Consider the following 13,644-nt stretch of genomic DNA (forward strand, 5'->3'; position numbering starts at 1 on the left):
GTGCTGTAAAGGGAAGAGCAGGACTGTTCTCCCTTCCTTAAAACAAAATGAATGGGATGCAGTATACTGAGGTACTAGAGGACCATCTGAAATTGTCATTTGATATTCATGGCTGTGAGTTTTTCAGCAAACATAATGCGGACTGTCACACATCCAATATAGTTAAAGAGTCGTTCAGTGATAACAATATTAATGTTTGATAGGTCTGGTAATAACCCAGACTTAAATCCAAGATAAAATGCATGACAAGATGAAGAACAACCTAAAGTGACAAGATGCCTGATCTGTGCCAAAACTGAAAAGGAGCTCATGAAGATGTGAGTCATTATGGATGCTGCTTATTTTTTTATCTTTAGTAGACTCCATGTGCAGCACATATAAGTCAAAAAAAGGTCAGATTATATAACTTGTACAGCACTTTTGTTGACAGTCAAAGCTAAATTTTTGTATAAAACAGAGTAATGAGCAAAGTTTTTTTTTTAACTGACACTGTACTTCCCTCACTCACATTCTCCCACCTACACCAAACCACACCAGTGAGGGGTAGAGGGGCAGAGAATATGTAGTGTTGTGCTAGATGCAATGAAAGACAATGAAAGAGGGAATGACAGAAGAGGAAGGAATGGGAGTAGAGGAAAAGATTGGAGAAAAGAAAGGAATGGGAGAAGAGGAAAAGATTGGAGAAAAGGAAGGAATGGGAGTAGAGGAAAGTATAGGAGGAAAGGAACAGAAGGAAAGGAAGAGAAGAGGAAGGAATAGAAGAGGAGGAAAGAAAGAGAAGAGGAAGGAATAGAAGAGGAGGAAAGGAAGAGAAGAGGAAGGAATTGGAGAAGTAACCTATCTTAGGCAAGTAGAGTGCTTTTATTTCATTGTTAAACAATAAAATTAGATTTGCTATAATCTTACATTACCCATCACTATTATTCCACATCTAATTCATTTTTAAGAATGAAGTTAAAACCAGTGTATTCACCTAAGATGAGGATGTATAGGATAACAAGCTGCAAGCTGGGCAACCCCCTGTACAGTAATGTAATCAATTGCAGTTTAAAATACACACAGCATTTTGGTCTGAAAAAGTCAAGCTACAGAGTCCAAAATAACAATGATGCTCTAAAACCTCAAGATACACAATAAAAATATACTTAGTAACAATAATTTAACCTGGTTTTTTGAAAGGAGGTACAGTGGAACCTGGGTTTTCGTATGCCCTAGTCTGTATGTAAAAACTAGTTATTCTCTACGAAATGTATTTTTTATTAATATTTCCCATAAGAAATAATGTAAATTCAATTAATCCATTCCAGACACCCAAAAATATTAACAAAAAATACATTTTATAAAGAATAACTATAGTTTTACATACAGACTAGGCCTCACAAAAACCGAGGTTCTACTGTAATGTTATACAGAATATTAGGTAGGAAATATTGCAACATACCACAAATTATAAATATTTTAATCTATATATTTGTGTGTTTTCCATTCTTTATAAGCTCTTGAGATGGAGGATTATTAGCTAAGATCTATGACTTACATTGTACTGACTGTTCTTATGGGTTGTATGTGAGAGTGAATATGACCCTTGAGAGTTGCTTTCAGCGACTCCTCTTGGAGGTTTGCTGGCTACCCACCGACAACGAGTAGTTGACACCAGTCAACCTTCCAACATGAGCTCAACTGAAATAGATTTGAAGCAGGCCACTATGTGTTGGCAGCATTTTGGCTTGCATGTTCTCAAACCTCAAGGGTTGAGTCTTCAAAATTAAAAATCTTTTTTATATGGCTGAGCTATTTGTGCCACCTTGAACGAGCAAGTGGAACCCTATGACTCACTTGTAGAATAAGTCATGGGTAGTGGGGTCTGGGTTATGTCTTTGCTTCCAATGACACTTCACATCAAATTTTAAGATTAATCCGACTTCTGTCTGGTTTTACGTGATAAAGTAAGTTTCAACACCAAAATAAAAACGAAAGTCATAAGTTAAAAATAACATGTCAAAAAAGACTTGCTCCTTAATGCAACAGATTTAATAAATACTTTACTCAAAGGGAGATTTATATACTGTAAAAGAAAAAGTCGCCCTATATGATACAAGGCTAGTCATTTTTTTTTTTAACAAGTCGGCCATCTCCCACTGAGGCAGGGTGACCCAAAAAGAAAGAAAATCCCCAAAAAGAAAATACTTTCATCATCATTCAACACTTTCACCTCACTCACACACAATCACTGTTTTTGCAGAGGTGCTCAGAACACAACAGTTTAGAAGCATATACATATAAAGATACACAACCTATCCCTCCAAACTGCTAATATCCCGAAACCCCTCCTTTAGAGTGCAGGCATTGTACTTCCCATTTCCAGGACTCAAGTCCGGTTATATAAAAATAACCGGTTTCCCTGAATCCCTTCACTAAATATTACCCTGCTCACACTCCAACAGGTTATCAGGTCCCAAATACCATTCGTTTCCATTCACTCCTATCGAACATGCTCATGTACGCCTGCTGGAAGTCCAAGCTCCTCACCCACAAAACCTCCTTTACCCCTTCCTTCCAACCTTTTCGAGGATGACCCCTACCCTGCCTTCCTTCCCCTACAGATTTAAATGCTCTCTATGTCATTCTACTTTGATCCATTCTCTCTAAATGTATAGCTGTATAGCCCTTGTGGCTTAGCGCTTCTTTTTGATTATAATAATAATCTAAATGACCAAACCATCTCAACAACCCCTCTTCTGCCCTCTGACTAATACTTTTATTAACTCCACACCTTTTCCTAATTTCCACACTCCGAATTTTCTGCATAATATTTACACCACACATTGCCCTTAGACAGGACATCTCCAATGCCTCCAACCGCCTCCTCACTGCTGCATTCACAACCCAAGCTTCATACCCATATAAGTGTTGGTACTACTATACTTTCATACATTCCCTTCTTTGTCTCCATAGATAAAGTTTTTTGTCTCCACATATACCTCAATGCACCACTCGCCTTTTTTCCCTCATCAATTCTATGATTAACCTCATCCTTCATAAATCCATCCGCTGACACGTCAACTCTCAAGCATCTGAAAACATTCACTTCTTCCATATTCCTCCTCCCCAATTTTTCTTTAAATCATTTGATACCCTCATCAACTTACTCTTTTCTATGTTCACTTTCAACTTTCTACCTTTACACACACTCCCAAACTCATCCACTAACCTTCGCAATTTTTCTTTAGAATCTCCCATAAACACAGTATCATCAGCAAAAAGCAACTGTGTCAATTCCTATTTTGTATTTGATTCCCCATAATTTATTCCCACCCTCTCTCCCCAACACCCTAGTAAAAGAGGTAAATTCTTTTACAACCCCATCTATAAATATATTAAACAGCCATAGTGACATTACACATCCCTGTCTAAGACCTAGTTTTACCGGGAAGTAGTCTCCCTCTCTTCTACACACCCTAACCTGAGCCTCACTATCCCCATAAAAACTCTACAGCATTTAGTAACTTACCACCTATTCCACTTGCTGAACCCAGTTATCACAATTTAATAAATAAAAATACTAAAAGTATTGGTACTGATATTGACCTACAACTGAGTACTGGTATTGGTAAAACTTTTGGCATCGCTACGTCCTTAATTAGGAAAGTTTGAGTATGTGCCAATATTTAGTGCAACAGCTCAACTGTGGACAAATGACAATAGACAGCATATGTATGATAATATTTTCAAACAGAAAAACAAAGTACAGTGGAACCTTGAGTTACGAACTTAATTCATTCCAAATTTGTCCCCACAAGGAATAATGTAAATTAACATTAGTCCATTTCAGGTCCCCAAAAATGCACTTACAAAAATACATTCACGTGAGTGTTCGAGTTGGGAGCGGTTCAAAACTTGAGGTACCACTGTGATCATAGGAGTCAATTGAAAGAGGGACTGAAAAAAAAGAGTATGTATTCTATGAAAGACAAAGCTCTCTATTAAAATATACTGAAGAGACCTGGCAAACAACAATAAATGGAACATTGTGCCTTCCCGTGACATGAAAGATCAAGGGCGTGTGTCCTGTGACCTATGTAGAGCTGCAGCAGAGTACTCTTAAATGGTGATATACCTAATTCTGAGAGTTTTCCTCATCATATGGCATAACCTGGGGCCGGACTTATCTGTTGTTTACCCGTTCAACCAGGATGTTGCTGTCTGTGGCCCATTGGCCCACATATCCAACACAGCCTGGTTGATTTAGCACTGGGAGGTAGTGAGATGGGAGAGAGAATTACGAAGCAGGAAGATGAAGACAAAGGTGACTTATAAAGTTCTGAGCGAGTGAATTAAAGGACTGTACATAACAAAAACAAAAGAATTTATAGAAACTGTGACTATTGTGTAGGTAAGTATGCAACAAAGATTGAGGCAGTGGGTACTCCAGTGATTCAGTAAGTAAGGGGTAGCAGAAGCAGAGGAATAAAAGTTTGTCTTCAAAATTTAGTTTACACAAAACTAAGGGCAAGTAACCCAAGACAACAACAGCAAAAATTCTATCTACTAAAATACATTACTTTCAGGGATTCCATGTGATGTTTCCACAACAAACTGCAATCAGAAAGAGCTCAGGAATTTGAATTTGGTAAGCCATAAGTGGGGAACAACAGAGGAATAGTAGGAAATGATGACTGCTAAAAAGTTACGGGAAAGCCACAGGATGAACTTCGGAGAGAGAACTAAAAATTACATGACACACTTCGAAATAGATGAACTGCCAAAAGTGTGCTGTAATGAGATGGTCACAGAGTTATTTTACTTGGCAAATATTCAAGTGTGAGATCTTGAGACAGGTCTCCTGTTTCTGTCTGCAAAAAGAGAACTCTAGACTCTATGGAGACGACTTGGTAATTTTTTCCCATGGAAATTGACCTTTAACCAGAAGTTATGGGGAGGAGGGGGGTGTAGGCCTTTATAAGCTCAGGGAAAACAGTCAAGAGGGAGACTTGGTAAGGAGTTTTGGTTGGGCATATAGCTGAGAAATCTGAGTGAGGACTTGACCAGCCTCTATTAGGGACAGAGCTGAGGCTCTGTGTGAGGTCTTCTGAGAGTGATGTACTGAAGACTTTATTTTATACTGCTTGTGAATATTTAGTTTTGTCCACTAATTGTAACCCCCTATCTCAATTATCTTCCACATTACCCAGTTATCTCAGTATCAGATTTCTTTCTCTTTGACCAAGCATTTTACTGTAATAAGTATTAATACATTATAGTGTGAAATATAGTATTAAAAGATATAAGTGTTGAAGCATGGCAACCTGTGTACAAACATACAAATTAATATGGGATACAGACAGGGAAGACAAGGATAGGTGCTTTACCAGGAATACAACAAGACTGAATAACCCATGGGGGTCTCTGGTATGGAAGTGGGATGAGGTGAACAGTGACAACTGAGGCGAACTTCACACAGAAGTTCAAAAATAGACGTGACAGGGCTCCACTGCATCACCGGTGCTCAGAACAGTTGGGACCAGCAGCTGGAACTCAACCATCAAATTCAGATAGGTAATGAACATAATTTGAACTGATTATGTATAAGAACTGGTAACACTCATTGTTTGTTAGCATGACTGGTCTTCTCTACTAAAAGTTATACACCGAACAAATACAACTAGATAAATAAAAACACTTACCTTACCACCAGTTACCGAAAAATTAGCAAAGATGCAATATTTTTCATTTTTGTGGCCTGTATATGTCTTAAGGCATTTTCCTTTACTGTAATCCCACAGCTTTAAGGTGTTGTCAAGTGTGGCAGCTAAAATGTATTTCCCATTAGGAGAGAACTTAACGAAGGAAACTGGAGGATTATCATCATCGATCAGTGTTTTGAGACACTGCCCAGAAGTCGTGTCCCAGATTCGACTGAAAAAAATAACAACAATTAGTATTCAATACTGCTAGTAGTAGTAGTATTTATTACTGCTAGTCATTAAAGCATATCACTGCCAATAATTGGTACTTATCACTACTAATATTTAGTAATCATCACTGGTAACAATTAGAAAACATCACTGCAAAACTTAGTACTTATTATTACTGCTATTTCTCAAAGTACAAGATGACACCCTTCAGTGAAAGATGTATCAATAATCAGCTAATGTGTGTGTGTGGGTTCTTCATCATAACTGTGACTGGTTTAGAATTTTTCTAGCCTGGCATAGGGCCAGGTAATGATATTTACTAACTAAACCTTCATATAACTTTTTTTTTTATTTTTTATTAGCACACTGGCCGATTCCCACCAAGGCAGGGTGGCCCGAAAAAGAAAAACTTTCACCATCATTCACTCCATCACTGTCTTGCCAGAAGGGTGCTTTACACTACAATTTTTAAACTGCAAAATTAACACCCCTCCTTCAGAATGCAGGCACTGTACTTCCTATCTCCAGGACTCAAGTCCGGCCTGCTGGTTTCCCTGAATCCCTTCATAAATGTTACTTTGCTCACACTCCAACAGCACATCAAGTATTAAAAATCATTTGTTTCCATTCACTCCTATCAAACACGCTCACGCATGCCCGCTGGAAGTCCAAGCCCCTCGCACACAAAACCTCCTTTACCCCTTCCCTCCAACCTTTCCTAGGCTGACCCCTACCCCGCCTTCCTTCCACTACAGACTGATACACTCTTGAAGTCATTCTATTTCGCTACATTCTCTCTACATGTCCGAACCACCTCAACAACCCTTCCTCAGCCCTCTGGACAACAGTTTTGGCAATCCCGCACCTCCTCCTAACTTCAAAACTACGAATTCTCTGCATTTTCTTCACACTACACATTGCCCTCAGACATGACATCTCCACTGCCTCCAGCCTTCTCCTCGCTGCAACACTCATCACCCATGATTCACACCCATATAAGAGTGTTGGTAAAACTATACTCTCATACATTCTCCTCTTTGCCTCCAAGAACAAAGTTCTTTGTCTCCACAGACTCCTAAGTGCACCGCTCACCCTTTTACCCTCATCAATTCTATGATTCACATCACCTTTCATAGACCCATCCACTGACACGTCCACTCCCAAATACCTGAATACATTCACCTCCTCCATACTCTCTCCCTCCAATCTGATATCCAATCTTTCATTGCCTAATCTTTTTGTTATCCTCATAACCTTACTCTTTCCTGTATTAACTTTTAATTTTCTTCTTTTACATACCCTACCAAATTCATCCACCAACTTCTGCAACTTCTCTTCAGAATCTCCCAAGAGCACAGTGTCATCAGCAAAGAGCAACTGTGACAACTCCCACTTTATGTGTGATTCTTTATCTTTTAACTCCACGCCTCTTGCCAAGACCCTCGCATTTACTTCTCTTACAACCCCATCTATAAATATATTAAACCACGGTGACATCACACATCCTTGTCTAAGGCCTACTTTTACTGGGAAATAATCTCCCTCTTTCCTACATACTCTAACTTGAGCCTCACTATCCTCGTAAGAACTCTTCACTGCTTTCAGTAACCTACCTCCTATACCATACACCTGCAACATCTGCCACATTGCCCTCTTATCCACCCTGTCATACGCCTTTTCCAAATCCATAAATGCCACAAAAACCTCTTTAGCCTTATCTATATACTGTTCACTTATATGTTTCACTGTAAACACCTGGTCCACACACCCCCTACCTTTCCTAAAGCCTCCTTGTTCATCTGCTATCCTATTCTCCGTCTTACTCTTAATTCTTTCAATAATAACTCTACCATACACTTTACCAGGTATACTCAACAGACTTATCCCCCTATAATTTTTGCACTTTCATTTGTCCCCTTTGCCTTTATACAAAGGAACTATGCATGCTCTCTGTCAATCCCTAGGTACTTTACCCTCTTCCATACATTTATTAAATAATAGCACCAACCACTCCAAAACTATATCCCCACCTGCTTTTAACATTTCTATCTTTATCCCATCAATCCCAGCTGCCTTACCCCCTTTCATTTTACCTACTGCCTTACGAACTTTCCCCACACCCACAACTGGCTCTTCCTCACTCCTACAAGATGTTATTCCTCCTTGCCCTATGCATGAAATCACAGCTTCCCTATCTTCATCAACATTTAACAATTCCTCAAAATATTCCCTCCATCTTCCCAATACCTCTAACTCTCCATTTAATAACTCTCCTCTCCTATTTTTAAATGACAAATCCATTTGTTCTCTAGGCTTCCTTAACTTGTTAATCTCACTCCAAAACTTTTTCTTATTTTCAACAAAATTTGTTGATAACATCTCACCCACTCTCTCAATTGTTCTCTTTTTACATTGCTTCACCACTCTCTTAACCTCTCTCTTTTTCTCTATATACTCTTCCCTCCTTGCATCACTTCTACTTTGTAAAAACTTCTCATATGCTAACTTTTTCTCCCTTACTACTCTCTTTACATCATCATTCCACCAATCGCTCCTCTTCCCTCCCACACCCACTTTCCTGTAGCCACAAACTTCTGCTGAACACTCTAACACTACATTTTTAAACCTACCCCATACCTCTTCGACCCCATTGCCTATGCTCTCGTTAGCCCATCTATCCTCCAATAGCTGTTTATATCTTACCCTAACTGCCTCCTCTTTTAGTTTATAAACCTTCACCTCTCTCTTCCTTGATGCTTCTATTCTCCTTGTATCCCATCTACCTTTAACTCTCACTGTAGCTACAACTAAAAAGTGATCTGATATATCTGTGCCCCCCTCTATAAACATGTACATCCTGAAGTCTACTCAACAGTCTTATCTACCACTACATAATCCAACAAACTACTGTCATTTTGCCCTACATCATATCTTGTATACTTATTCATCCTCTTTTTCTTAAAATATGTATTACCTATAACTAAACCCCTTTCTATACAAAGTTCAATCAAAGGGCTCCCATTATCATTTACACCTGGCACCCCAAACTTACCTACTACACCCTCTCTGAAAGTTTCTCCTACTTTAGCATTTAGGTCCCCTACCACAATTACTCTTACTTGGTTCAAAGGCTCCTATACTTTCACTTAAGATCTCCCAAAATCTCTCTCTCTCCTCTACATTCCTCTCTTCTCCAGGTGCATACACGCTTATTATGACCCACTTTTCGCATACAACCTTTAATCCATATAATCCTTGAATTTACACATTCATATTCTCTTTTCTCCTTCCATAACTGATCCTTCAACATTATTGCTACCCCTTCCTTAGCCCTAACTCTCTCAGATGCTCCAGATTTAATCCCATTTATTTCCCCCCACCGAAACTCCCCTACCCCTTTCAGCTTTGTTTCGCTTAGGGCCAGGACATCCAAATTCTTTTCATTCATAACATCAGCAATCATCTGTTTCTTGTCATCTGCACTACATCCACGCACATTCAAGCATCCCAGTTTTATAAAGTTTTTCTTCTTCTCTTTTTTAGTAAATGTTTACAGGAGAAGGGGTTACTAGCCCATTTCTCCCGGCATTTTAGTCGCCTCATACGACACACATGGCTTACGGAGGAAAGATTCTTTTCCACTTCCCCATGGACAACAGAAGAAATAAAGAAGAACAAGAGCTATTTAGAAAAATTAGAAAAATCTAGATGTATGTATATATATATATGCATGTGCGTGTCTGTGAAGTGTGACCAAAGTGTAAGTAGGAGTAGCAAGATATCCCTGTTATCTAGCGTGTTTATGGGACAGAAAAACAGACCAGCAATCCTACCATCGTGTAAAACAGTTACAGGTTTCTGTTTCACAGTCATCTGGCAGGACGGTAGTACTTCCCTGGGTGGTTGCTGTCTACCAACCTACTACCTATAATAACTTTGTTATACATTACAAATTAAAAGCAGTATAATTCAAATCACACATCACTTATAATATACTATTTTATTGCTGTACTTAATCAAGCTCCAATGTAATAATTTTGTTATTAGTTGAATAATAAAATTCCATGGAAGAACTGTAACTGACAACATTAGTTTTTTGAGAGGATATGAGGTATCTTTTTGTAGCATAATATGAAAACCATTCAAGACCAATGGTGGGCAACGGTGGTCATGTTAAAAAACAAAAAAGTAAGTTAGACAAACTGGCATTAAAAACATTGTAGAGTTTTTTGAAATACCACAAGAATTTCTATGTTAATAATGAGGATAATGACATCATTCAGCCAAGAGTAAACTGAAAGTTAATAGAGAAATGGTTAGGGTTAGACAGAAGAGGGCCTCACTTATTTAGCAGGTTAGGTTACGGGCTACTGCTGTAAAGTGAAACAGCCTTTATTCACTTTCAAATGCATCTAAAAACCTGATAACATGATTACACTATCATATATTATGTGTCTCTTAACATAATGATAAATGAATCACCTATCACAAAACTCACAGAGGGAAAATTCCCAGGAATCCACCTTGATAATAGACTCAAATTTCAAAAAAAATATACAAAAAATTCCCCCCAAAATTTCCAAGACCGTAGGCACACTATCGACGATACGGTACTATGTTCCACAGTCAGCCCTCCTGGCCCTATATCACTCACTTATTTACCCCTATCTCACCTATGGAATTTGTGCATGGGGCTCAACAACAATAAACCATCTCAGACCACTAATCACCCAACAAAAGGCTGCAGTCAGAATGATAACAAATTCCCACTACAGACAGCACACTCCACCAATATTCAAAACTCTAAACCTACTCACAATACAAAACATCCATACTTATTACTGCACCTACTACATACATAGAACACTTAACTCTGACATAAACCCTCCCCTCAAACTTCTCCTTACCAACCTCAACAGAACACATGACCATAACACAAGACACACATCACTCTTTGATGTTCCTAGTGTCCATCTCATGCTATGCAAAAACTCAATGCACATAAAAGGCCCTAAAATCTGGAATTCATTACCTGTGAATATAAAAGAAACACTGTCTGTTTATAAATTCAAGTCTCTTCTCAAAAATCACTTACTCACCCACAACTAAATAAATACTGAATAATTGTATCTCACATATGTATCTCATTATTGTATCTCATAAATGTCAACCTGTGACCCAATCAAACTTTGTTACTATTTAATTTCATTACCTAACATAATACTCCATTCTACTGATTACACAGCAACACAGTAATGACCATATGACCTGTCTTTGTAATACTCATTTGTACTAGATTGTTATCTGTTTTACAATAATTTTTGTACCACTGAATATATCATTGCTTAGTTAATCTTAAGTTAATTTTAAGCCTGCCCATAATGCTCTGCATACAAGGGGCTTTGGCATGCTGCATTTTAAAAATTGTATTCCTTGTACTTCTCTGTATCAAGTTCAAATTAATTAAATAAATAAATAAATAAATAAATAAATAAATACTGTTTGTACAGCAATGCATACAACCATACGACCTATTTTTGTAATACTCATTTGTGCTTGTTATCTGTTTACAATAATGTTTTACCACTGAATACTTCATTGCTTAGTTAATCTTAAGTTAATTTTAAGCCAGCCCGTAATGCTCTGCATTCAAGTGGCTTTAGCATGCTGCATTTAACTGTATTCTTTTGTACTTCACTGTATCATATTCAAATTAATAAATAAATAAATAAATCAATAGAGCTAAGCCCAAAAAATGCATAAACAGCACACACATTATCTACCTCATTTTATTTTTATTCTTAGCTTATAGTAAGTGGCAAATATATTACTACTGGGAGAAATGTGGCCTAGACAGTGAGTACAAGTAATGAGGAGTGGCTTTAAGAGGTGTGGTAGTACAGTGATTGAGTGTGCAACAGAAGTTTTTGGGTTTAGGAGGGTGAGCACCAGTGGAAAAAAAGGAACAACTGTTGGAATGATAAGGAAGCTGGAGGTGGCATGACAGGTCCTAGTTGTTATTCCTTACATGTTTTACTAGGAGAGTGTTACCCATCATTCACTGTATGCACACAAATGATGCACTGTGAAAATAAGTTGTGTAGCATATGATACCATGCCACTGCTGTAACATATTTTAAAAAGTCCCGTGCTTTAACATGCAAGTCTCAGAAATTCTTTCATCCCTTTCACTGTCTCTTATATAGATTTAAGTTATTGATGCCAGTAATACTCACATAGAACTTTTTTAAGAACAGCACCCTCTAATATGCTGAGTGGTAAATTTTGCCCTAGACATGAGAGAATGGATATGTGCAGTGTGTGCACAGTATAAAAAAACAACAAAAAAAAAAACATGCCTCAGTGCATGAGAGGAAAAGCCAACCTATGACCTCATTTTTTTTTTTAACAAGTTGGCCGTCTCCCACCGAGGCAGGGTGACCCAAAAAGAAAGAAAATCCCCCAAAAGAAAATACTTTCATCATCATTCAACTCTTTCACCTCACTCACACATAATCACTGTTTTTGCAGAGGTGCTCAGAACACAATAGCTTAGAAGCATATACGTATAAAGATACACAACATATCCCTCCAAACCATCATATTTTGCTAAAAATAGCAAACTTGAGGTATTTTCTAAGGTGGTTATGGTATTACTGCTTATTAATATCAACTGCAGAATGGAAGTGAAATGATTTTGGTTGGTTTCAGGTGCAGCAGCAGCTAGAATTCAGGCTCAAACTAACAGAAGCGTTTTATTTTTAACAATTTTCCTGCAGACAGGTAAAGCTCCCCAAACCCCTCCACCATGTTGTGTGCAAGTTTACTGTGCTTCAATAATTCCTGGTTATATTTTAATCAGTTTTTGTGAGATAATGAATTCACAATGGATGCCTGGGGATGTGATTAATGAATAGAGCAAATGTTGCTTTAGTGGCTGGAATGCATAGTGTCTGTTTTGGACTGTCTTTAACCCTTTAACTGTCCAAACGTAGATCTACGTTTGCACGTGTAGTGCTCCGACCTTGATTTTCTCCACAAGAAAGCATGTAAAAAAAAAAAAAGTAGATCTACGTCTGGAGCGCTACGCGAGTGAACGTAGACCTACGCTTGGACAGTTTAAGGGTTACTCAATAGAACAAAAGGCATATTATCAAAATTGCTCAGAATATGATCAAATAGAGATTGAGTTAAAATAGGACTCAAATTGGATGTAATTGCTGATACGTAAACTCCACTTACACCACCGACTTTGTGCCTGCACAATTCTGAAAATTTTACATCAAATTTCATCATTTTGGTGTCATTACAATAAGAAAAAGATTTTCTACCATTTCACAAATTTTTTATTTTTAAAATTACCTACACTGTCAGCACTTTTAATTTTAGGGTTTCTGCCTGTGAAGGGGCTAAATTACATAAAACACTTCAGTCAAAATATTTAAAAGACAAATTACTATGCCTTTTCATTGTAACGTAGCATCGACCAGTGTAAGATTTAGATGTATTACACTCTACAGTAAACCTTGCTTTAATGAACCTCAATATGATAAACTATTGAAATAACAGGCAAAATCCACTGGGTAAATTATACCTTTTTGTCAGGCATTATATTTTATTGCAGTATACATATATGCAAGTTATATGTACAATACTGTATTAGGCACACACTAGAGAACCATAGTATTTTTTGACTATTTTTAACATTATTCCAATTTATATTGAGGGT

The 13,644-nt window shown here is 37.7% G+C and overlaps 1 protein-coding gene across 5 annotated transcripts in view; it reads right to left on the reverse strand.

Moving 5' to 3' along the window:
- The window catches only part of wds (WD repeat-containing protein wds), a 51,953-nt gene that overhangs the window by 9,665 nt on the left and 28,644 nt on the right, over window positions 1-13,644 (reverse strand). For 4 of the 5 annotated variants that reach the window (XM_070092195.1, XM_053800593.2, XM_053800580.2 and 1 more), the window contains one exon: window positions 5,685-5,916. In XM_070092195.1, coding sequence (XP_069948296.1) covers window positions 5,685-5,916 — 232 coding nt within the window. Of the gene's footprint in view, window positions 1-1,537; window positions 1,681-5,684; window positions 5,917-13,644 lie in introns of all 5 variants that reach the window. The other variant, XR_008409709.2, reaches the window with a different exon arrangement.

Source organism: Cherax quadricarinatus, chromosome 3 (genome assembly GCF_038502225.1).
Source record: "Cherax quadricarinatus isolate ZL_2023a chromosome 3, ASM3850222v1, whole genome shotgun sequence".
Lineage (NCBI taxonomy): Eukaryota > Metazoa > Arthropoda > Malacostraca > Decapoda > Parastacidae > Cherax > Cherax quadricarinatus.